At 54.5% G+C, this 25,527-nt stretch overlaps 1 protein-coding gene across 1 annotated transcript in view; it reads left to right on the forward strand.

Moving 5' to 3' along the window:
- The first annotated feature begins 3,106 nt into the window (after positions 1 to 3,106).
- The window catches only part of Kcnk5 (potassium two pore domain channel subfamily K member 5), a 34,629-nt gene continuing 12,208 nt past the window's right edge, over positions 3,107 to 25,527 (forward strand). Inside the window, exon 1 of the mRNA XM_048347826.1 lies at positions 3,107 to 3,647. Coding sequence (XP_048203783.1) covers positions 3,462 to 3,647 — 186 coding nt within the window. The 5' untranslated portion in view covers positions 3,107 to 3,461. The remainder of the gene's footprint in view (positions 3,648 to 25,527) is intronic.

Here is a 25,527-nt window from a genome sequence, read left to right on the forward strand (position 1 = left end):
TTCTCTCGGGTTTCAAATGACTCACTGACTAGAGCAACTTCATGAAATAAGTGATAGGCTTTCATAAAGCAAGAAATGTTGTAAGTCGTTCAATATGATTGCAATAGGAAAAGAACAAAATAAAAATAGAACACATTGGACTTTGAGAGTTGAGAGTTATAGAGCTTTATTTTATTAAGGAAATAAAGTTTCAAGCAATTGTGATATTGAACCCCTTTATATTCTTCATGGATTTATTTTCTCTTTCTTTTTTTTTTTCATTTTGCCAGTCTTGGGACTTGAAGTCAGGGCCTGGGTGCTGCTTCTAAACTTCTTTCACTCACAGCTAGCGCTCTACTACTTGAGCCACAGCTCCATGTCTGGCCTTTTTCCACAGTTTGTCAGAGATCAGAGTCTCATGGATTTTCCTGTATAGGATGGTTTCCAACTGTGATCCTCAGATCTCGGCCTCCTGAGTAGCAAGGGTTACAGGCCAGAGCCTCTGACGTGCCTGGCCACCTCAGGTATTTTTTTTTTTTTTAATTTATATTTGGGGCTGGGAATGTGGCTTAGCGGTAGAGTGCTTGCCTAGCATGCATGAAGCCCTGGGTTCGATTCCTCAGCATCACATAAACAGAAAAAGCTAGAAGTGGTGCTGTGGCTCAAGTGGTAGAGTGCTAGCCTTGAGCAAAAGAAGCTAGGGACAGTGCTCAGGCCCTGAGTTCAAAGCCCCAGGACTGGCAAAAAAAAAAAAAAAAAAGAAAAAAAAATACTTGGCCTGCATGCTAGGCAAGCACTCTACCTGGGAGCTCCATCCACAGCCCTCAAGGGTTTATTTATTTTACTGCAAGAATAATCCCTTTACCTAATTGAAATGAGGAAGAAATAAAGCTGGGCGAGGATCCTTTGGTGACTGGGAACTGGTATGACCTTGGCCAAAACAAATGATCTATTTTGACAATTTCTCCAGGTGGGACTGAGGTGAGTTTAGATTTAACAGCCACAGTACATAAAGCATAATCACAAAAATACATATAATCTAGTGGGGTGGGTTTGTCAGTCAGATAAAATAATATCCCACCCACTTCACCCCTTTTCCCTCTTGAGAGTTAGGCTGTTTAAACACCACGGGGTGTCTTTGTTTACAAAAGCCACTACTACTACCTGCCCTGCTGTGTGGAGAATAGGTTGGGTGTTCCAGGCTGGAACTTTTTTTTTTTTTGGTCTTATTTTTGTGCCAGTACTGAGTTCAGAGCCTAGGCATGGTCTCTGAATGTTTTGTTGTTCAAAGCTGTTGTCTTACCACTTGAGCTACACCTGTCCGTTCACACGACTTACTCAGAGGCTGAGCTATGAGGGTCGAGGTTTAAAACCAGCTGGAGCAGAGAAAAAAAATCTGTGAGACTCTGGAAATGGTGTGGCTCCCAAGGTAGAGCAAAAAGCCTGGACAAAAAGCTATAGAGGGAGTGTTCAGTCCCTGTGTTCAAAGCCCCAGTGCAGGGTAAGGGGGGGGGGAGAGGGAAGGAGGGAGGGGAGAACATGAATTGAGAAGGAGACAGACCCACACAGAGACAGAGAGGACACAGGTTTAGAGAAAGAGAGAGCACAAGAATTTTCCAAGCCAAGAGCCTGTGACCTCTTGAGCCACTCTTAAACTAGCTGAGTCTTTTTTTCTTTTTCTTTTTCGTTTTTTGGTGGGTCATAAGGTGTAAACTCGGGGCCTGGGAGCTGACCCTGAGCTCTTTTGCTCAAGGCTAGTGCTCTGTACCACTTTGAGGCACAGCGCCACTTCCAGAGTGGGAGATTAAAAAAAATCTCACGGTACTTTTCTGCCTGGGCTGCCTTCCAACCACAATCCTCGGATCTCAGCCTCCCGAGTAGCAAGGACCTCGAGCATTAGCCACAAGCACCTGACCTGAGAGACTCTTATCTACAATAAACCACTCAGAAAAAGCTGCTACTGGTGCGGTGGTTCAAGTGCTAGAGCCTGGACTGGCTAAAAAAGGGGGGGGGAGGGGAGGGAGAGAGACAGAAAGACAGAGACAAAGTGACAGAGGGTAGGGGAGAAGGAGAGAGAGAGAGACAGACAGAGAGAGATCTCAGAGGTTCAGAGACTCTAGCCCCTGCCCCACCTGCCTTCAGAAAGGCACATGAGATCCGGGTGAGCCTTTGAGTCCAGAGTTGGGAAAGGAATGCTCCCCTCCCCTCCCATTTCTGGCTGCGGTTAATGGAGTGAACTCAACTAACCCGCCAAGGCTTCAGTTTCCTCGCTGGGAAATGGGCGGAGATGCCCTGCTTAGACGTAGAGAAAAGATATATTACAATATGCAGCCACAGGTGAGTGGGAGATAGCACCTACGCGTGTGCGCGTGTCACTGCACACTTGCTTACCAAGCACGTCCTATGCACCAGGCACTCATTGCTATGTAGCAGGCTTCCTCACCACACAAGCCAGCCCTCCAGCTGACATTCCAGTGGGGGGGGGGGGTTGCAAGGTGCAATCGGTCTAGCCGTGTGGCAGCAGTCCCTGCCTGAGAGTGCGCGGTCTGAAGGACTGTGGCTTCCAGGCCTGGAGATCCCAGCAGGGAAGGTGACAAGGGCGGAGGTGGGAGGGAATCCTGACTGCACTGGGGGGAGGTGGGGGAAGGGGGAAGGGGGGGGAGGGGGGCTACAATCATTTCTAGTATCTTCCACAATTGCCCACAGCTCTTCTAACCCCTTCCTCCAGCTTTAACAACAGACTGCGTGACAAGAGAGGAAAGACACTGGAAAACACACACCACCACCAGGGGTAGAAGAAACACCAGCAACTGAAAATGCCATTGCAAGGAAAACGGCCATAGAAATGGACGGCAGATCTCAGCCCGGAGGGGCAACGTCATTGTAGAGAAAACATCCACCCCGGGGGCCGCAAACCCCGCGGGCGCTGCCCGGAGGCCGGGGTGGGGGGGACAGGGCGAGGACCCCCCGAGGTCACAGCCCCCGCGGGGCGCGACGGCGGCCGCGCGCACACCTCGAGGGGGCGTGGCCCGGCGCGGGGCGTGGCCTCGGGGCCCCGCCCCTCCCGGGTCCGGCGCGGGCGGGCTGGGCGCGCGCGGCGCTGGTTAAAGGGCCGTGCGGAGGCGGGCGGGCGCATTTGCTGTAGTGCGCGCGGGAGCCGCGCACGTGTCTCCCGGAGTCTGGGGCTTGAGTTGCTCACCGCTCCCCGCCGGTTCCTCACGCTCCGGAGATTCGGGGCGGTCTCTCTGCCCCCTTGGTGTTCACCCCTCCCGGCCGGGGTGAGCGGCGTCCGTGTAGATCCCCCGCGCTCAGTGAGCCAACTTGGTGGAGCAACTTTGATCCTGGCAGCGGGCGCCGGGGTTACTGCGCATGCGGAGCTCCAAATTCAAACAGCTGTTTGCAGTAGCTGCTGGGCGGGCGGACCCTGATCGGCGGCCGGGGCCGGGGCCGGCTGTGTGTGTGGCAGCGGCCGCTCAGGAGCCATGGTGGACCGGGGCCCTCTGCTCACCTCGGCCATCATCTTCTACCTGGCCATCGGGGCGGCGATCTTCGAGGTGCTGGAGGAGCCGCACTGGAAGGAGGCCAAGAAGACGTACTACACGGAGAGGGTGCGTCTGCTCAAGGAGTTCCCGTGCCTGGGCCAGGAGGGCCTGGACAAGATCCTGAGGGTGAGCCAGTCCCCCCCCCCCGCACCCCATAGTTACCACCCGCACGCCGAGGGCACCGCCTGCACCCCCACAGGCACCGGGACCTGTCTGTCGGTCGGTGCGCCGTGCTGAAGGGGCGTCCGCGGCTTCCGATCATCCTGTTACCCCGGGACCCCGGGGGGTAGCTGTCGGGCGAGGTTGTCCCATCCCGGGTCGGGGCGCCGGGGTCGGTCGCTGGCTTGGCGCGGGGAGGGGGGTGGGAGACGGGGCACGGGAAGGTCTCCAGGAGCGCCAACCCCTCCTAGTTGGTCGGGAGAGAACTTGGGGTTGACTCCCCGGTGAACCGGGGTGGGTGTGCGGGTGCCTCCCTCTTTGGAGGGAGGCTGTGGGGCGGATAAAGGCGTTTATCTTTTCCTTGGAGTCGCTCCCGGAGTCCGGGAGCCGAGCCGGGTGCCACCCCTCGCGTCTCCACCTCCGGGCTCCCGGGCCCTGGCCGCGCCCGCCCGGCTCTTCTCAGGGGCGTGAGCCACTCGGAGCCGCGGGAAGGAGGGAGGAAGGGAGAAGGGGGCACGGAGGGAGGAGACCCCCCCCACCGGACCGGGATGTCTCCCACGCGTGCCCGGGGTCTCTGCCGGGCTGCGCCCCCGGGAGGAGCGCGGGCGTCCCCGCCGCCCGCCCGGGACGCTCCCGGCTTCCGGGAAGGCTTATCTCCCCGAGACATCCCTGAAGGGCTGGAGAGAAACTTTTTGTGAAAGCTGAAGGTTGCTCAAACGGACAAAAGTCCCGGAGTCCCTCTTCGGGGAAGACGGGGAGGGGAGTGGAGGGAAGCGCGGGGGAGGGGAGCTCCCCGGGGTGTGCCCCGGGCCTCTGATCTGGGGCGCACCCCGGGATGGCGTTGCCCCCCTAACGCGACTCACCATCCTAGCCGGGATCATGGGCCGGTTGTGTGTGAATACAGATCCCTTCACAACTTGTTAGTATCTCCCACTTTGCAGCCTCCAGCACTCCCATCTGCAAGCAGGGAACGAACCCGAACCCGTCCTCTCACCGCCCCAAACTGTTGTGAGGTTGACAGCATTCAGGAAACACGAAGGCATCTTGCTAATTGTGTGATCTCCCCCTCAGTGGGCAGACAGTCACCCAGACGGGCATCTGAGAATTAGAACCATCCGTAGAAGGCCTGCAGGAGGCCGGCAGCAGCGAGGGGAGGTTTACATTGTATTTTCAGTTGGGCCTGGGCATTTCTTACTCTGGTGAAATTTTGGGGGTGGGGGTGGGAGATACTTGGTTGGTGTGTGTGGGGTTTGAATGTGAATACTGGGTTTGAACTCGGAGCCCTGGGGCCCTTAAGCTTTTTCCACTCAGGCCTGGTGCTCCACCGCTTGAGCCAAAGGCCACTGCCATTTCTGGCTAACTGGAGTTTTGCAGAGGTCCCTATGGTGGCTAGCTTGGAGCTTCCATCTTCCCCCTCCACCTCCTCTGAGCAGCCAGGATTACAGGTGTGAGCCACCTGTGCCCAGCGCTGGCTTCTTTTCAGAACAGGAGATTCTGTGGGTGCCTTCCGTAGGTGTGTGTGCACCTTCCTGTAGGTGCCTTCCTCCTCTGTGTGTGCAGGGGAGGTGGGCAGTATCACTTTATGATTTCCCCTGAGGAAGCAATTCCTCTGGAGGAGAGTTTTTGTTTAGTTTGCGCTGGGCCTTTGTTTAGAGGAGCGGGAGAGTGGGTCGTGATGATAAAGCCTTGAGCTGCTGGTGGTGTTTCCCTGATCCTACTGACTGCAGGGGAAGGAAGGAAAGAATTCAAGGCTGAATGTGGGAAAATAAACTTCAAAACACAAGAAGGGAAGGGGGGGGGGGCGGTGTTCCAGGAGCTAGGAAAGCCGGGTGCAGCTGGTGATGGTAACTTCAGAGGCTAGACGGCTTCCTTTGAACAAACTATCTCTTTATTTTGTGGTCTTGCTAGATCTGTCAACCAAATGGACAGGTAACTTTTAATAGAAGGATTTGGGCATCATCTGATTTGGAGACAGTTATAGCTACGTTCTTAGATGAGAAGTTCAAGGATAGCTGTCTCCACCTGAGCCAAAACAACTCGGATCATAGGAAAAAACCCAAGAAAGGAAAATGAACCCATAAAAGCATTTGCTAACATCATTTTTCATCGCAGCCTTCGGGTCTGTGAGTTGGGGCTCTGCCTCAGGCCTCGGGATAGCGTTGAAGCTTTTCTGCATGCAGCTGCTTGGGCATTTCACAGGAGGTGCTGTTTGGCTGGTTCTAAATGACTGGGAGTCACCAAAGGCTGTCCTGAGCTGGGAATTCCATCTTCCAGGTGGCCTCTCTTTGGGGAGCTGAGGGCTGTGCCTTCTGGGGTGGGGTTCAGTTGTTTTCCTCGGGCCCAGGGGTATTTTCAGATGCAAGCAAAAAGGGCGGCCAGGCACCTTTCTTTTTAGAAGTTGATTGGGTTGTCAGGTGCTTCCTCCCTCCCTCTGCGGTCGAGCTGGGCTCTGCAGGCTTTCAAGTCCCCAGCGGCCCCCCAAGGTGGAGCCACGTGGCTGCCCTCCTTCCTGCCTTCAGAACCATCTTGTTTCACCAGAGTGTGCTTTTCCAGCCTCTTGCTAAGTCTGTTCCCCCTGCTCTCCTCCTGCACCCCTTAGGCGGCCCTCACAAGGGAAAGTTAGCCATTTACAGCAGACTGACTCCGGGGGGAATTGTTCTGAGCATTGGAGAGGACCCAGGCTCGTTTTGCTGTCATCAAGCTGCACTCACCTTTGCCTTCCCTTCTGCACTTAGGAGGGCTTTGGTGGGGCTCCAGTAAAGAACCAAGAAAGGTAAAGGAATCAGGCAAGTCTCTTGCCTCTAGCATTTACCGAGCATTCATTGAACTTGGCAGCTTGCCAAATACTTTACCTGCACTATTTCAGGTACTCTTTCCTGTGACCTAACCCATTACACGAGGAAATAGATTCCCGAAGAAGTTAAAGTGGCCACAGCAACACAAGCCACATCTGTGGACCGGGTAGTGTGACTCAGGAGCCTGCGCCTTGGTCCACCTTTTTTAAATTGTGTGTGTGTGCAGGTACTAGCGTTTGAACTCGGGGCCTGGGTGTTGATCTTTAGCTTTTTCAAAACTCAAAGCTGGCACTCTACCACTGAAACCACACTTCCACTTCAATTTCTTTTCTCTCTCTCTCTCTTTCTTTTTTTTCTGTTTAATTGGAGATAAGAATCTCACTGACCTGCCTGCCTAGGCTGGTTTCTGTGCCCCCATCCTGAGATCGCAGCCTCCCGAGTAGCTTGGATTACACCTGTGAGCACCCGATAGAGCCCACCCCTTGGTCTACCTTTGCCCTCTGGCTTTTGGGCCCGTGCGGCTGTGGCATTGTTGTTCTGTAAGTGAGCTGATTAGTAAATTGGTTCAGCTTAGAGTCCAGACGGCTGGGAAATTCTATTTTCTGTTTCCTCTGGAACAGGCATTGGGACACTGGCTTCTCTGTGGCTGCCTGGCTGATCTGGTATGATCCGGTCTTACTGATGCCCACACGTCACTGAAGTAATGAATGCATTGGCTCACCCCCCACCGCCTAGCTCCTTTGCAAAAAACAAACAGCAAAGTTGAACTGAAGGAGTGCGAGTCCTTCTGCTTAGTGATCATAAGCGGAAAAGGACTTTGAGAGAATGCAGTACGTGAAGTGCTTTGAAGCTTGATGTGCGTTCTCTACACCCTTTATTATACCCCAAGAGGGAAAAAAAAAATTAGGGGAGAGGAGGGTATCTTTTGCCCGGGATTCTATCTGCGCAGACTCAGCCTTCAGGTCTGAGGGGATCAGATTTCAGTGTGCGTGGGAATTGGTGAGCAAGCATTTGTGAAGGGCCCTGCGTGCGCCAGGCGCTGGGCCGGGGCCCAGTGGGGGTAAACTCATCCACAGTCATGTCTCCTCGGGAAAGGACCTTCACTGGGGAACAAGGGGTGGGGGGAGCGCTCCTAGGCAGGGATGGGACACTGGGTTTCTTGCTGTGATTTCTGAGAAGCCCATGTCTCCTGGGGCTGGTTCTTCTGCCCTCTCGTGTCTCAGAAACTATTTCCCTTCACTTTACTCAGTCTAGGAAACTCTTGGATTCCCCTTATGTGTTAAGTCTTATTAGTTTTGTTAGTGTGCGTATATGCCAGTACTGGGGCTCGAACGCAGGGCCTGAGTCCTATCCCTTAGCTTTTCTGCTCAAGGCTGGTGCTCCGCCACTTGATCCACAGCTCCCCTTCTTTCTGGCTCTTTGGTGGTTAATTGGAGGTAAGAGTCTTTACTGGCTTCAAAGTGTGATCCTCAGATCCCAGCCTCCTGAGTAGCTAGCTGCCGGTACCAGGGTCTTCACTCACCGGGGTTTTGATGTCCTGCTACTGACTCCAATCCTCCCCAAATTTTGAAAACAGTTAAAACTATAGATGTGATCATTATATCCGACTAGAGCTTAATATGGACCATACTGGATTTTTTATGCTTTGGAGGAAAAATTTCTCCTCCCTCCGTCTTGGAGAGCTGAGGGTTAAAACTGAACACTCCTGTTGTTTCAGGCCTGGTGGAAATTGTAAAACTGACTGGTCGGCTGAACTGCCTTTGTAAGTGAAGGGAGCACAATAGCGCTTTTGATTATCCAGATGGAGAGGCCTCCGCTTCAATAGCTCCGGCTTGAATTCTCACAGGCCTGGGCTGCAGAGGTGGAGAGTGGGTAAGTTGGGTGTTTAGAGGAAATTCTTTCCTAATGGCATGTTTTCTTTGCTTTTTTTTTTTTTTTTTTTTTTTTGTCTCTCGTGAGGCTTGAACTCTGGGCCTGGGCACTGTCCCTGAGCTCTTCAGCTCAAGGCTAGTAGTGCTCTACCACTTGAGCCACGGTGCTACTTCCTGTTTTCTGGTGGTTCATTGGAGATAAGAATCTCATGGACTTTGCTTCCCCTGGGCTGGCTTTGAACCTTGAGCCTCAGATCTCAGTCTCCTGAGTAGCTAGGATGGATGACAGGCATGAACCACCAGTGCCCTACTTCTTCCTTAGGAGACGAGCACTTTACCACTAGGCCATATTCCCAGCCCATACTTCTTTCTTCTTGTGTCAGTTGGTATTAGGGCTTGAACTTGGGGCCTGGGTAACTGTCCTTTAGCTTTTTCTACTCAAGATTGGTGCTCTACCACTTGATCCATAGTCCCATTTCTGGCTTTTTGCTGGTTAACGGGAAATAAGAGTCTCATAGACTTGCCAGCATGGGCTGGCTTCAAACCAAGATCCTCAGATCTCCGCCTCCTGAGTAGCCGAGGGTACCTGGCATGGCTTGTTTTCTTACCGTCCACTTAAAGTCAAGCCACCGCCAACAACACCACCACCAACAGAATAAAACAACACAATTTCTAATTGCAAAGTCCGCTTTGGTTAACTGCTCTGGTTAGGGTTTGACTCAAGTAAACTTTGATGAAATCAAAGTGTTTTACTGGAGGCCTGAGAATAATGAGATGACACAGTAATGGAGAAGAGAAGGATTATCAAGGCTAGAAATTTGCAAGTGCTGAAAGGTTCTTGGAAGGCCTGGGGAGTCTCGGAGCAGTGAAGGGGGCCTGCAAGAGAGCTGATTGCTGCTTTTAAGTATTTTCCTAGGGTTGTACCCTATTTATAGTTTGGCACTTACAAGAAACACACAATCCCCGGGTTTGGGATGCTGTGTTTGGCTGGGCCTGACCTCAGGTCAAAGGCGTTTCATCTTGAACTTGGTTGTTTGCTGTGAGATTGAGCTCACTCAGCCTCTGGACTGTGAGTGTGTGGTTATGGTGGGGGTTGGGGTCAGGGAGTTACCAAGGCTTTAGGGAGCAGAGAAGCCAAAGGCTCCTGAGACAAAAGCCCCCAGACAGTCTTTTTTGTTGTTGTTGTCTTTGGTCAGTCATGGGGCTTGAACTCAGGGCCTGGGCGCTGTCCTTGAGCTTCGTTTTTGCTCAGGGCTAGCACTCTACCTCTTGAGCCATACCTCCACTTCTAGCTTTTTGCTGGTCAGTTGGAGATAAGAGTTTCTAGGATTTGTCTGCCTGGGCTGGCCTCGAACCATGGTCCTGACGATCTCAGCCTATTGCGTGCGTAGCTAGGATTATGGGTGTGGTAAGCCACAGGTGCCCAACTAACTCAACCGAGTCTTTTAGTGAACTAGGAGCTGGGGGTACGGTGTCCCTGTCTCACCCATAGTCCCCTAGGGAGGTGTAACAGTGCCACCATGTACTGTGGGGTCACAGTTACTGGCCAGGGATGTGAGGGTCAAATGACGAAGCTCTTTCGGGTTTGGCTTAGGAATTTGAACTCCGTCAGGATTTTGGCAATTTTCAAATAACGGGAGTGGATAACATTTCAGAACATTCCTTCACAGCCAGTTTACAACTTCAAGGAAATAGAGCACTCGGCGCCCAGTTAACAGATTTTTAACTGAATTTTTTTGAGGGTACTTCCCTTTACCGCACAGATGGACGTTGTGATTAGGACACTTCTTTTCCTTCCTTTTTCTTCCTCAGGAGATAAAGTGTGGGTTTTCCCCGAAAGCCCCTGCAGACCGGCACCCCCACCTTCTGGTTTAGCTTCTCAAGTTGCCTATGCCCCCCCCTTTGGTGTGAAAGGTGGGGTGGTGTACCCAGCTTGGGTCTAAGGCTGGTAGGCTTTGTGTAAGGCATACCCCGGGCAGAGGGGGTACAGTGAGAATGGAGGGCGACCCCCCCTCCTCCGCTCTCATTTCTGTGTGCAGAAGCTCTCAATGTCAGAGGGTCGCGAGCCCCTGAGCTCTGGGTAAGCTGGGGAAAGGAAATTGGGCCGTGATGGTGAAATGAGGGGAAATCCAGTCCAGAGTGCTGAGTGATGGGTTGCAGATGGTAGGAGCTGGAGAGATGGACCCGGGTCATAGCGCCTTGGAAGGTTCACTTCCTGTTTCCTGCAGCCTGTAGAAGAAAGCCTTCTGCAGGGAGGAGGTGGGGGGGGGGGAGCCAGACTCTGAATAAACACAGCCTCTTCCCCCTCCTCTAGAGGAGAAGAGGTGAGAAGCAGTACCAAGCTGGATGCTGCCTAATTCACCAGGATAAGCTCTTTTTTAAATACTTTATTGTTATTATGAAGGTGATGCGCAGAGGGGCTTCTGTTGCATAATCGGGCGGGAGTATGTTACTTTTTGGGCCATGTCACCCTTCCCTTGCTCTCCCATCCCCTACCCACAAGTTGTATAGTTCATCTTCAGTGCAGTGTCCTGTGATTGCCACTGCTGCATTTGTTCACCCCGTGTCCCTCCTTTCTGGATAAGTTCAAAGTACGCACCGAAGGGAGATGAATCCGCCTTAAAGATAGGCGTGGCTCACGCCTGTATGCATAACTACTCAGGCTGAGATCTGAGGATCTCCGCTCAAATCCAGCCTGCGCATGAAAGTCTGTGAATGTTTTTTTTCTTGGTCTAAGACCAAGACTAAAACTTGGTGGCTGTGGCCACTTTCACTCCTTGGCTAGTGCTCTACCAACCGAACAACCCCTGAAACTTTATCTGCAATAACCACCAAAAAGCTGGAAGTGGAGTCGTGGCTCAAATGGTAGAACACCAGCCTTGAGAAAAAAAGCTAAGGGACAGTGCCCAGGCCCCGAGTTCAACCTCTAGTAACGGTACCCCCCTCCCCACCCCCCAAAAAAAGCTGGGTGCCATTAGCACACACCTGTAATCCTAGCTACTCAGGATCTGAGGATCGTAGTTCTGGAAGTGGGGGCTTGGTGATTCAAAGTGGTGGAGCACTAGTTTTGAGCAAAAGAGCTCAGGGACAGCACCCACGCCCTGAGTTCAAAGCCCTATGACTGACCAAAGAGAGAGAGAGAGAGAGAGAGAAGCTAGAAGTGAAGGCGAGTGTGGCCTTCAGTCCCCTGGGCTTTCTGTGGGGTGTTTCCCATGCCACGCTTTTTTTTGTGTCACATTTTTTTTCCGTGTCTGCTCACATCACTGCGGACGGAGCCGTCATTATGCTGGCGTGTGACCTTGAGCATGGGATGTGACCTTGAGCAAGTCCTCTCTGAGATGGGACGGTGAAGTGCTGTACTCAGTCCTGGCTGGCGCACGTCACCGGTGACTCTTAGGCATCGACTGTCCTCTTGCCCATTTCTCCGGGTACCTAATCTCGGGCGCCTGTCTTCAGGCCCTACGAGGACGCGTGAACCCACACTACGTCCCTCCTAAGGGTCGTACATCCTCTCCATTTCTTTTTTTGCCAGTCCTGGGGCTTGGACTCAGGGCCTGAGCACTGTCCCTGGCTTCTTTTTGCTCAAGGCTAGCACACTGCCACTTGAGCCACAGCGCCCCTTCTGGCCATTTTCTATATATGTGGTGCTGGGGAATCGAACCCAGGGCTTCATGTATACGAGGCAAGCACTCTTGCCACTAGGCCACATTCCCAGCCCACACTCTCCATTTCTTGCCAGAGAACCCACAGATGAGTTTCAGTCAGCACCTGAAAGCCTGGGTTTCCCTCCCCCTTCCAGGCCCCATCTTTGGGGGAAACCTCTCCTTGTGGAGAATTCCTGAGTTTTTTTCCCTGGGTGGTGGCCACGGAAGCTGGGAGGTCTCTGCCCCCTCAGAGCCTCCTTGGTGGCCCGGACTCTGACTGGCTTAGAATCGTACATCCTTTTGCCCTCTCCTCTATCTAAATATTTGTTTCCTGCTGCCCTATTTAGGCAGGACTGTATACTTTTGCTTGTTGTCACCTCCCGTGGCCTGATCCTGACTGCAGCTGCTTAGCCTGACCCCCCTCCTACCAGACTTGCTATGTCCTGAGTCTTGGTGAAAAGCGAGGCAGGGTGACTGATGATAGGACCAACCTTGCTCCACCGTGCTTGGTCATGTAGCCTGGAGGCTGGCTCTGTGGGCTGAGAAACTCACCCAGGCCACCGTAGACAGAGGCAGATCTAACCTAGGGCCGGGCTTTATATGCGCACTGCGTGACGCCCAGCTAGATTTTTACCTCCCTGGGTTCATTCATTCATGGAGGAAGGCTTGGGACGCCTGTTACATGAGAGCTAGATAGACAGTAAGGGCCTGGTGTGGGCAGTGACCCCCCCCCCCCACCCGTGCCAACTCTCGGGCACGTGTCCACACTGCCCGAGGTATGCGAGGCTCTGAAGGAGACTCCGTGCTATGTCTCCCTTCTGGTCGGAAGTCCAGTCAGGAGGGGGTTGAGCCTCTTGCAAGGTCAAGGCGGGGCGGGGGGGGGGGTGGGGGGGAAGCCAGTCAGGTACACCAGGCCCAGGCTCGCCTCTGATTCTTTGACTTGTTGGAGGAAGACAGCGTGCCATGACCACAATGTCTTCTCACTTCCCTCTTCAAGCCCTATCAGATGGGCTCTGTAAGGGCAGGGTTGTTTTTTTTTTTTTCTTCTTCTTGTTTTCTGAGGTAAGTGTCTTGCTGTCTAGAGCCTAGGCTAGTCTTCAACTTTTGGTTCCCCTGTCTCAGCCTTCCAAGTGCTGGGATTATAGGCGTGTACCACCATCCTGGGCGACTTTCAGTGTGTGTCTTTTTAATTGACATATAATAATTGTATGTGTTTATGGGGCAGGGTGTGATAATTCAGTAAATGTGTACAGTGTATATTGCTCAAGTCAGGGTCATTAGCCTTTTCTTTTTATTTCATTGTTTTCCTTTGCTTTTGGAAGTACTGGGTTTTGAACTCGGGACTTTTTCACTTGCTTAACAGGCACTTAGGATTTGTACCCAGGATTTAATCCTTCTTCCTTAGCTCTACAAATCCTGAGAGTTTTTCCTTCTTCCTTCCCTCCCAGTTCCGGGCCTTGAACTCAGAGCCTGAGCACTGTCCCTGGCTTCTTTTTGCTCAAGGCTAGCACTCTACCACTTTGAGCCACAGTGCCATTTCTGGCTTTTTCTGTTTAGGTGGTACTGAGGAATTGAACCCAGGGCTTCATGCATGCTAGTTAGGCACTCTACCACTAAGCCACACTCCCAGCCTTCTCGAGACCTTTTCACTGCTTGCTTCCTCCAAAAATTGGCCTGTGTGAAAGCTCAAGAGGTGAGCTGTCTGTCTCTTTTCCCCCTTTGATGGGAACTGTACAGAATTAGTAATCCTCCCTGCCAGGGTCTCTTATCTCTAGGGACCCCTTCTCTGCTCCTTCTCTCCTTTTCTTTCCCTTCCTTTATTTTTTTGTCAAGTCATGGGACTTGCACTGAAGACTTGTCCCTGAGCTCTTTTTAGTCAAGGCTAGCTAGTGCTCTACCACTTTGAGCCACAGTACCACTTCCAGTTTCCTGGTAGTTAGTTGGAGAGAAGAGTCTCACTGACTTTCCTGCCCAACCTGGGACTGGCTTTGAACCGCAATCCTCAGATCTCAGCTCCCTGAGTAGCTAGGATGACGGGTGTGAGTCATTAGCATGGCCACGAAGTTTCTCCAGCCTTCTTCCTTCCTTGGGGGATGAAAAGGCTTCAGGCAGCCTCCAGATGGGTTCCCAGTCTTTAGTGTCTGGGCTGCAGGCCCTCTCTGAGCTGGTACTTTCTGAGCAAGCCCCCCACGTGCAGTGGGCCTGCCCAGACGGCTCTGATGAGGACCATTGAGCCCTGGTTCCTCCTGTCTGTCTCTTAGGGAATGCCATGGCCACGATCTGTAGGAACCAGGAAAGGCAAGTGGACCAGCAGGGTAGGACCCCAGGAGGCGTGCACGCCCCTGATCTTGTTTAATCTCCAGAGGAGGAGCCAGAGGAAGGCCTGTGCTGTTGGCTGGCATGGGCAGCTCCCTCCACGATTGCACCCCTGGCCCACCCTACAGGGAGGAAGAAGCACAAGTGTTTGCAGGGTGTTGCCTAGGGCGCCCCACCCAGTGCTCCAAGAAGCTTGTAGGTACCCAAACATGGTGCACCAACCCCTTGCCTTCAGCAAAAGAGCCTCAGCTCTCAGCCTCCTGAGTAGCTAGGATTACAGGAGTGACCCACTGGTACCGGCTCTAGTTCCTTTTGAAATTGCTTTTAATTTAAAAACAAAAACCCTTGACGACGGTTTGAGGGTGCAGAGCGCTCTTTCTACTTGAACTTTATACCCTCACCTGCCCAGCCCACCTCTCTCGGGGATCTTGAGTGCCAGGTTCCTCCCCCCCTTAGGGACTTATATAAAGAGTGGCACATGTTGAACTTGTGGTAGGCTCAGAAAAGAGGGTGTTTTTTGGGGGGGGGGCGTTGACTGGAACCTCAGGTTTCTGGAGTTTCTCCAGGGCCGGACTCTACCTCCGGTGAGTCCAGTGTCCCCAGCATGGCGTGGCGTGCTTACTGGCTGGCTGGGGGCTGCGGCCCTTCTTAGGAGTCTTCAGGAAATGCTTCATGCCCAGGGCACCTCCCTGGCTGCAGATGTAACACGGTGGAAACTGAAGAGAGCTTCGGGTTGTTGAACTGGTCTGCAGCGACCTGGAGCCAAGGCCCGGAGGTGGGAGGAGGTTATGCAACTTGTCCTAGGCTGCTCTGCTCACCCAGGGCTTGGGGAAGCCACACAAAGAATCAAACAGAGCCCAGTGCAGCCTTCAAGGAAGGGAAGGAAGGCTTCCTGTTAGAGGCAACGGCCTCAGAGAGCCAGCCAGCCAGTCCAAGGTGATGGCTGCACCTACTAATGGGTCCCCTGGTTACTGGCCTAGATGGACAACTTTAGCTTTCCTCCCTCAGAATAAGCCAGGCCTTGAAGGGGCCTGAGTGATTGGGGCTCTGCTTGTCTGGGGTTCTACTTCTTTCTGGACTCCTACCATTGGTCCTGCTGGACCTCAGCAAACTTCTGTGCCTGCATGCCTTTGGCAATTGTGTGTGTGTGTGTGTGTGTGTGTGTGTGTGTGTGTGCCTATGCCCAGGCCAGTGCTAGAGCTTGAATTTAGGGCCTGGGCGCTGTTCTTGAGCCTTTTCTTTTGCTCAGGACTGCCACTTGAGCCACAGTTCCACTTGCAGCTTTTTGGTGGTTAATTGGAAATAAGAGTCTCATGGACCTTCCTTCCTGCCCAGGCTGGCCTTAAATCGAAGTCTCAGCCTCCCACGTCTCTAAGATTACTTGCTGTTGGTGCTGGCAAGTTTTCACTTTTACAAAGACCTTGAGGTTTGTATCCAATGAGAGCAGATGACCGGTGGGTAAATAACATGGCCCTGAGAACCACACAAAAGCCTCGCAAAGCAGGTAAGAGATAAAGGACTCTTATTTTGCTGATAAGGCAACTGAGGCAGAGTGGTTAAATACCTCCAAGGTCACACAGCGGACTGGATCGCCAGCCTCCTGAGAGTTCTCAGTTAACTGTCCTGTTTCAGGGCTCATGCTAGGCCACAGCCGCCCGGCATCTAGGGAAGGGCCACAGACACTTGCTTGTCAGCTCCTCCACGAAGTCCTGGCCCCATGCATCTTGTCAGTTCGGACATCCAAGTACCGCTGTTTCCTGGCTACATGGAACATACATGGCTTGTTGGTCATTTCAACCATTTTTTAAAGAAAAGTTGTTCAGGAAAGACCTGGGTTATATAACTGTGCCAGTCGGGTTGGGCTGTTACCTGTGTCCTTACCTGCAGTCTCTTCCCCAATTCTTATCCTTATAGCCCTTAAAAAAAAAAAAAAACATGACTTCATTCAGTCCTAGGCTTCCTGTTTCTTGCAAGGATTGGGGAGCAGGGACCCTGAGATTGAGAGCCTCCCCCTCCCCCCCCCAAAGAATCAAGGAGCTAGAAGTTAGGAGTCATTTGCCTCTTGCTGTGAGGGTTTCTGAGTCTCCACATGACATACAGGCATTAAAAACAGCAGCAGCGACACATCTGTCCAGTTGGCGTCCCCAGGGGTTAGCCCCTCCTGGGACTCTGCGCTTGGAGATTAAGCTATTGCTGCGGCTTTCTCCAGGGGTTACACACCCCACGCAGACAGTGCCTACCCCGCCTCTTGGTAGGGGTGCTGAGGACTCAGTAGGAAGGGTTTCGTGGCTTCTCCTGGGTCCCCTTGCCTCCCCCAGAGTGGGACGGAGGCGGGCACCTGTCCATCCACTCTGGGGTAGAAAGGATCTCCCATGCAGTCCCTGTCACTCCTGTTCAAATAGAACTTGGCCCCCTGGCTTGTGGAATGCATCCTGCTGGTGTTGGCTTTGGAAGGGAGCCCTTCTCCCAGCGTCCCTGCCCCCCCCCCCTTGAGCGAGCAAGCAAGCAAGCCGGCCACCTCTTGCCAAGGGGATAAAGTGCTGAGCCGGCTAAGTGGGGCAGGCTGATGCAGGAGTGTCTTGTCAGCACCCCCAGGGGAGAGGAAAAGGGAGGGTGTCCTGATTAAAGGCGGCCCAGCCCCCCTCCCCCCCCCCCAGGCTCTAGCCCCAGCTCTGCTTTTCACACTTAGATGAATGGCCCAGTGCATTGGACTCTTCCAGAAGACAGCCCAGCCCCTCGGGGTGTGTGTGGGTGGGTGGGGGGGCTCTGCTAACTCGCTTGATGGCCAACAAGTTCAGATCCATTGCACCTCTGTGAGCCAGGGCTTGCTCACGGAGGCAGGTAAACACCTAGTGCTAACTGTGTACTCAGGCCCGGATTATCAGGGTGTGGGGATTAAGGAAATACTAGGCAACACTGGCGTTTGACTGGTAAGGCCTTAACATAGGAGGGGTGGGGGAGGCGCCGCCATGCAAATTCCTGTTTTACATAGGCCAGGCACCGGTAACTTAGGCCTGTCATCCTAACCACTCCCGAGGCTGACAGATTGAAGGAAGCCCGGGAAGGTAAATCCAATTAGCCAGAAGCCTCCCTCCCCCCCCCCCCCACATATCCTGGAAGTGGGGGTGTGTGGCTCAAGTGGGAGAGCATCAGCCTCAAGTGTGATGTGAGGCCCTGAGTTCAAGACCCAGGACTGGCACGTGCGCGCGGTTTAGGGATTAAGAAAAATGGCTGCCTTTGGTTTCCCTCCACCCCATTCATTAGCAGGCTCTGCTAGGGGTTGCCTTCTCCGCACTCTAGCCCTCCTACCTACTCAGGGCCCTCAACTAGAGCCCCACCCCAAAGATCCTAAGCCCTTGGCCCACCTCGCAGCACTGCCCCAGCCTTCCCTCCCCCCGCCGTCCCGTGGACCCATCTCTAGTGCTCCCAGCGGAGGGCCAAGCCCTGGCCTGGCAACTGTGAAGCTGACAGGCACCTGGGGTGACCACACTCCTGTTCCCCACCTGCGGGGGGGGAGGGGGGGACTCACGGTCGGGGACAGGCCGTTCTGCATGACCAGTCCACAGGTTATAGGGTCAGAGTGCATCATCAGTGCTGGTCTGGCAGGTTCCCAGGCTGGAGTAGGGGCAAATTCAGAGTCATTCTAGAAGGTTCCCATAGCCATCAAGGCCACTGTGGACTGGAGGTGGGTTTCCCCAGCATTTTCTTCAGAATGAATGCCGTGGAGCCCAAGTTAAGTTGCCTGTGGCCTTCTCTGCTAGCTGTGTTGCGGGGGGGGGGGGGGTTGCCTGTCACTCCTCCCCCCTCCTGCACAACTGCCCAGTGCTTTGCTCAAGACTGAAATGGTGTTTATTGATCACATTGGTCCGGTCCCAGCCTGTGGCGTGGGCAGCCCTCAGGCATGAAGAGACAAGCTGTGGGTGGGTTGGAGGCTGCACGGAGTAGGGAAGAAGCAGGGAGGTACAAGTTCAAGTGTATGGTTTTGTCTGAGTCATAGAAACTCAATTTTAAAAACAGAAGCCAGGCAGGGCTTGAGGTGGAGAGACAGAATTATTGATGGCTTTCCCCCTCCTGCTCCTGCCTCACGCCTTCTGTAATGCAGTTTAGTCGCGCTGCTTTCGTAACAGTGAGCTTCCGCTCTTTAAGAGGGGGCAAACTCGATGTCCCTGGTTATTTTTTACTTTACGACGCAGGGCTGCTGAGAAGCACAAATAAACGTGGGTTTTCGTGGGAGGTTCCCTGAAAAACCAGCATCTTTTCCTGTCCAGTGGGCTAGTCCTCCTGCTGAGCTGCCAACAGGATAACTCACTGGGAGCACTTTGAAGCCCCATGCCTGGAGAAACCCAAGGTGAAGCCTTTGGTCCACAGACCAAGAGGTTCGCCAGTGACCGTTGGCCTGGCCCTGGTCAGGAAGCACACGCCGCTTACCCGTATAGCCAGCCTTGGCCTGCGACCCCACGGGGAGCTCGCTCTTGACACTCCCACGGACAAGTGTGGTCTTGATTCACGTGTACTTCCCAGGAAACCACAGGGGGCCTTGCCTAGGCTTTATTTAAGATGAACAGGAAACACCAGCACAGGCCAAATCCCTAACGGCCCAGGGCCGCGTGTGTCAGTCAGTCTGGAATGTTGCGTGTGGACAGTGGCCCGAGGCTCGGGTCAGCTCGAGGGCCCGAGGCAGTAAACCCCCATCCAGAGGGAGATTCAGGTAGGATGCATTGGGAGGTAGTGTATGAATCATCTGTAGCCTGCTTTGTGGTTTCAGTTTCCAGTGTGATATTGCTCATTGCCGAGGCTGCTGAGTTCCCTTTTTAATAGTTTTATTTCTCTCTTGGTGGTAAGGTTTGGACTCAGGGCCTCCCACTGAAAAGCCTCATCCTGGGGGTTCAGGAGGTGCCAGTGGTTGGGCACGTGAGCATATATAGCCCCGCCCACAGATCTGGAAAGAATGGAAGGAGGTGACTTAAATTTGCAAGGGATATTTTGTTGTTGTTTTTTGTGCTTGTACTCAGGGCCTGGGCATTGTCCTTGAGCTCTTTTTGTTCAAGGCTGCACCCTACCATTTGAGCCACAGCTCCCCTCTATTTGGTTGTTGTTGTTTTCCTGCTTATGTGTTGCTGAGGAATTGAACCCGGCCGGGGCTTTCATATATGCCTAGCAAGCACTCTACCTCCAGGCCACATTCCCAGACCTCCACTTCCAGTTTTTGAGTGGGTCATTGGAGATAAGAGTCTCATAAACTTTTCTGCCAGGGCTGGCTTCAAGTCGTGTTATCTTCAGATCTCAGCCACCAGAGTAGCTAGGAAGACAGGTGTGAGCCACCGGCACCCAGCTTTCCAGGGGCTTTCTTCCCAGGTTACTTCTAAGGCCTACGGTAAATTCCAGGTCAGGGAAGGTGGAAGACTCTCGGGGTGAGTGGTGGTAGACAGAGGGACATGTAGGTACCTGTTTCTGGTGGGTCATTTATGATATTACTTTAGGCTTAGTTCGTTTTTGCAGGGTTATTTTGTTTTGGGACAGAGTCTTGCTACCCTGTGCAGCTCCATCTGGCCTTGAGCTGATCGCATAGTCTAGGCTGGGCTGGGAACCCACCGCTATCCTGCCTCAGCCTCCCTAGTGCTGAGACGCGTGCACTGATACGCTTCCCTTTGTGTCTTTTGTGCCTCAGTCTCTACCTCTGCTTTTGGACTTCCCTGCCTGTTGCTTGTCCTTGAAAGGGGACTGGCATGGCTCTGGCGGCCTCTCTGGCCTTGCTGCTGGATTATCCGCTGCATTCTCTCAATCTTTTCCATAACTAGCCCATCGGTCTGCCTTTGTCTTCTCAGGCTGTGAGGTCCCGCCGGGCAGGCTGCGGCTTGTCCGTCCTTTGTTTTGTCCAGTGCTGGGCACATGGCTGTTGCCTAGCAAATCCTCGATGAATCAGTAGGCCCTGCCCTGAGCTCTGTCAAGCAGAGGAATGTCTGTTTGTGGCTCGGGGTCCCATCTTCTCTGGGCTGCATAAGTAGAGGGGAACATGGGCCGGGGACACTGGTGCCTGGCCAGATAGAACATTTGGAGCAAGCAGACCTGATTGTGATTGTGCTTTGGGCCCTCTAAAGAGGAGAATGGGGGCTGGGAATATGGCCTAGTGGCAGAGTGCTTGCCTTGTATACATGAAGCCCTCGGTTCGATTCCTCAGCACCACATATATAGAAAATGGCCAGAAGTGGTGCTGTGGCTCAAGTAGCAGAGTCTTGAGCAAAAGAAGCCAGGGACAGTGCCCAGGCCCTGAGTTCAAGGCCCAGGACTGGCAAGAGAGAGAGAGAGAGAGAGAATGGCCTAAGGCCTAGGAGAATATTCAGGTAAAGAGAACCCTTTGGGTCTTCCACCTGCCCCCTGGTCTCCTGATCGGGAAGGGACTGGGAGGCCCCTTTTTCACACAGTGTCCTTGAGTCCACTGCTCAGTTTGTTTTAGACCTCAATCGTCTGGGACAGAGGCTCTGCTTCTGCAGACTTGAGGGTAGCTGGACCCTGGGTGAGTGTAGGCCGCAGGCTCTCCTCTGCCGACCTAGTCCGAGTTTGTAGGGCCCTGGTCCCCTGCGTCACCCTCCTGCCTGACCCTCAGCTGGCTTGCAATCTTGGAGCACCCCTAACCCCAGCCCCCGTGTGTAGATGCTGGGAGAGAACGAGACGCATCTCTGATGTAGCCACGTTTCACACTCTGTTCCGCTTTTTGCCGGAACCCTGAGCGCTGGCGGGATGCGGCCGCTGCGTTGGTCATTTTTACAAAGAAACAGAGGCCAGGGCTTACGGGCTCGGAGATCACCAGCGCTGTGCAGGCCGTCCGCCGAATGCTCTGGCACTCTGCTTGGAGGCCGTGAGGATCCTGGGAGGGCAGGAAGGAGGGTGAGTGGGTTAAAAACGGCCTCGGGAACCTGTGTTGAGTTGTTTTGTGACAGGGACTTGGTATGTAGCCCAGGCTGGCCTGGAACTCGCCATCCTCCTGCTCCATCCTCCCAAGTGCTGGGATCTCAGACACCGGGCCACCAGGCCCGGCCTGGGAAGTGTTCTTGCTTACAATTCCAGCTCTTGTAGAAGGAGACAAGGTGTGTGTGTGTGTGTGTGTGTGTGTGTGTGTGTGTGTGTGTGTCTGTCTGTCTGTCTGTCTGTCTGTCTGTCTCCAAACCATGGTCCTCCTCCTGCATTTCACAACCCTACTGCAGCTCAGTCAAGAACCTTGTACTGGCGGTTTTCCATTTCCTGTGGCCCAGCCTGTCCCTGGTCCTTGGGCCTCACTCAGGTTGCAGGGGAGGGGGAGGAGGAGAGGGGTTCCCCCCGCCCCCCACCTACCACACCCCTCACCTCACCTCGCTCAGCCCAGCCTTTCTGTCTTCCGAGAGCCTGGCTGTATTTTTCCATACCCTCAGCACAAAGCGCTCCGTGTGTCTAACCCCGGTCACAGCCCACGCCGCTACGGGCCAGGGATGGGAGGTGGGTGGAGGCCATCCTGCGGGGTAGGAGAAGCCATGCCTGGGTGTCCCTCTGCTTTCTGACATGCCCGGGCAGTGAGGGGCAGGAAGGACCCGCCACACGCATCATTCCACATCCTCCCTGGGGTCTCCAAACAGGGGTACCCCGTGTGAGCCTTGTGGCCTGGGATCACAGATGGGGATTCTGCGTGGCTCCCCCCTCCCCCCCCCCGCCATGGCCTCTTTTTGGCACAGTGTATTCGGGGTTGTGGGCATGGTACAACGTGACGCGTCTTACAGTGGGTTATGGAGGCAGGAAGAATACCGTCCATTACCATGACGCCTGGGCGGGCATGCTGGAACCTTCTTGTACAATTTATTCCCAGAGAGGGTGGAAGCCTGCTCACGTCTGTCTCAAGCCCGCACCAGAGGAAATGGACTTGGCCTTCAGCGGGGGATTTAGATCAGGGTCAGGCAATAGGGCTGGAATTTGGGACAGGTGTTGGGGAGCTGTGTGGGGAAAGATGGGGTAAGATCTTGCTCTGGGCATGGCTAGAGAGATCAGCTCCTTGGACAGCTCCGGGGGGTTGGTTTTTTGTAAACAGACAGGGGACTATGTCCTGGGAGTCAGGCTGGGGTGAGCCGCCCGGTAACCCTCCAGGCTTTCCTTTTTTAATTAGTGAGGAGGTTTACAGTTTAACCACTTGGTCGTCTTAAACAAATCATAATAAAGAAGGAGGGTTCATAACCTCCCGTCATCAGAACCCCAGCCCTTGAAGATGGGTAGTTACTCATTACCCTAAGTAAGCTGCCACGGGCGGGCAAAGGCTGGGGAGAAAGAGTGACGGGCCGGTGGCAGGCCCCGGGTCGGGGACTGTGCCCAGCTGGTGTGGGCCTTGGGGTACAGATGGTCTGCCGTGACCCTTGTAAGGATATAGGAGTGGGCTGGAGGGGTGGAGTGAATGTAGCTAGTGTTAGGGTGGGAGCTGTGGATGTTGGCCACGCAGCAAGACTGCCCTGAGCAGGCAGCTGTGCTCAACAGAACAGAACTGGCAGCTACTGGGCTCAGATTCTGGGGTACTAGGTTCCCCCTTTGTGTGTGTATGCGCGAGCACACGCGTGCACACCAATCCTGGGGCTTGAACTCAAGGCTTGGGCTCTGTCCCTGAGCTTCTCTGGTTGAAGGCTAGTGTTCCACCACTTGAGAGCCGCAGCGCCACTTCTGGTCTTTTCTGAGTCATTTGCTCAAGATAGGAGTCTCACAGACTTTCGTGCTAAGGCTGGCTTTGAACTGTGATCCTCAGATCTCAGCCTCCCCAGACAGACTACTAGTGCCTAGCTAGCCCTTCCTTTCTTTAAGCCAGCAAGCAAGTAGCCGCAGACAGGCTGCATTGGACCTTCATCTCCCCTCCCCCTCCCCCAATCCCTCTGTCTCCTTCCTCTGGAGTCCGATTCCAAAGTACACAAGGGAGCTGACTCATCAGGGCCAGGACCTCTGGGGTTGGGGGGACGGCACCGGGACCTGGAAACTGCCACCCTTCCAGCCGGCGTTTGCCACCTGTGCGGACTCCCCATCCGCCCCAGCCACCTGAGGACTCCCACGTCCTGTATTCTGGTGTCAACTACTTGACCACCAGCCTCCTGCTACCTTCTGTTGTGGGATTAAGGGGCGCACCTGCCCCCCCCCCCCCCCCCCGCTGGCAAAGGGTGTGATCTGTGATCTGGAGATACACAGTGGGCCAGATAAACTACCCCGCAGGCCAGTCAGTCAGTGGTGAGCTCGGGGGAGGGGGCTTAGATGAGGTGAGGTTAGGTGAGGTCGGTGGCCGGTGGCCATTCCATCACAGCCAGCTCTGCCCCTCCCACAGTGGAGGCCACCTGCAGCTCGAAGACCCTCAGCACAACGGGCCCCGCCCCTGCCCATCCCCCCAAGTGTCCGGGATGCCACTTGGCCACACTCTGCTTCCTGGAACATCCTCTGCACCCAGCACCGAGGGGGCCCTGTTTGTCATCCCTGCTGCCCCTTGTGAGGTTGGGTGGCTCCCATTCCCTAGATGGGGAAGGTGGATCCCGGAGCAGTGGCCCAGGGGAACGGATAGGCTGGGGACGCTGGGATGCAGGACTCGAACCCCAGTGTGTCTGCTCTGCACCTAGGACTTTGTCCCCCTCTGTATCCCACAAACGGGACGTCTGTGGGTCCTGGGATGGGCTGTCCCGTGTGGGCCTGGGCCTGGGAGGGCCTGTGGGGTGCGGGTGTTCCCATCTACCTGGCATGGCCCGACCCGAACGCGGGGATGGCGAGTCAGCGCTTCCCGCGACCTCCTTTGTGGCCTGCGCCGCACCAGGGTGCTGTTTTTAGAAACCCCGAGTAGCTGGTGATTCTCTCATGGCTGCTCCTTCTCCTCCAAGGTCAGGGTAAATGGAGGGGGTGGGGGGTAGGTGTCTGCCGGGGCTGGAGAAGGGGCGGAAGCAAACGTGACAATCCCCTTCCGGGGCCTAGCACCCTGGGAAGGGAGCTCCTCATTCCCCCAAACTGGAGCCGCTCCCTGCCCCCGCTCAGCTCACCGCGGGCATCAACGCAGAGGACAGGCAGCCTCCCGATGGGGATTTGAGGGCGGGAAAGAGGTCCAGCACCTAAGGCTGGGGACTGGCGACCGGCGACCGGGCCGTGGTCGGCACTGTGGGTAGATGGAGGACGCCCTTCCTGGCATTGAGCACGGAGTCCTTCAGGAATTGAGGCGAGGGTGATCATGTCGTGTGGGGGTGCTGGGGAGGGGCGGGATCTCTTTCCTCCTCCCCAAGGCCAGTTCTCAGGCAGGCAGCCGAGCTGGGGGACGGAGTCAGGGCTTGGAAGGTCCCCTGTGTACACGTGCACACACACACACACGCGCGCTCACACACACAGGGATTCCCAGTATCACTCGTCACCCGGGCCTCCAGGTGCTTCAGAATGCTGACACCCTTCCCGAGTCCCAACTCCCAGCCTTTCACTGTTTGCTTTAGCCAAACCTGCCGCAGCCCTAGGTCAGCCGGTCCCTTCGGAGCTCTACCCTGGACCCGGCTCTCACGGGAGGGGCGCCTGGCCCCCGGAGCTGGGAGGTGACCACCCCAAGCTGAGAACAATGCCGGCAGGGTCACCTATCTTGTTTTCTTTGTCCCTCCTGGATGAGGACAGGCCTGTGAATGTCGGAAACGCAGAAGTTTCTGCTGAAAACCTGCCTCGCGTTTGGCACCAGCCCGCTCCCCGATAGCGAGGGAGGGTGAGATCTCACGGTGCCTAGGGCTCTGCAGAGACTGCTGAGTGAGATCAATAGTCCATGGAGGGGGGGGGGTAGGTGGGGGCCCAGGGGGGTGGGTGGGGGAAATCCAAAGGAGGAGGAGAGAGCTGCTGCCAGTCACCTGTGCAGACTTTGGGCCAGGGCCTCCTTGCTTTTTTATAAATGGGCTACGGGTAGTTATCAGTCACCTAAGGGCAGCTTTTAAGCACCTCAGTTCCTACTTCTGGTCCGGACTGCTTGTCCCAGGACCTCTGGGGCCTAGGACCCAACCACAAGTGTTTCCCCAGCCTACCCTGCGCCCCTACTTTTCTAGGTAACGTCACATGAAGCCACAGTTCGATATTCCTCCTCCTCCTCTCTCCGCGCGTTTGCGGTCCCTGGCTCCAGGGAGCTGCGGCTGACATCGCCACGTGGAAAATTCCATAAGTCGTCGGTGAATTCGAACATTGTGAGGCAGCAGGGTGAAATCTCTTGGCAGCCAGCCAGCCCAGGACA

The sequence above is a fragment of the Perognathus longimembris genome, chromosome 6, assembly GCF_023159225.1.
Source record: "Perognathus longimembris pacificus isolate PPM17 chromosome 6, ASM2315922v1, whole genome shotgun sequence".
NCBI classification, from domain to species: domain Eukaryota; kingdom Metazoa; phylum Chordata; class Mammalia; order Rodentia; family Heteromyidae; genus Perognathus; species Perognathus longimembris.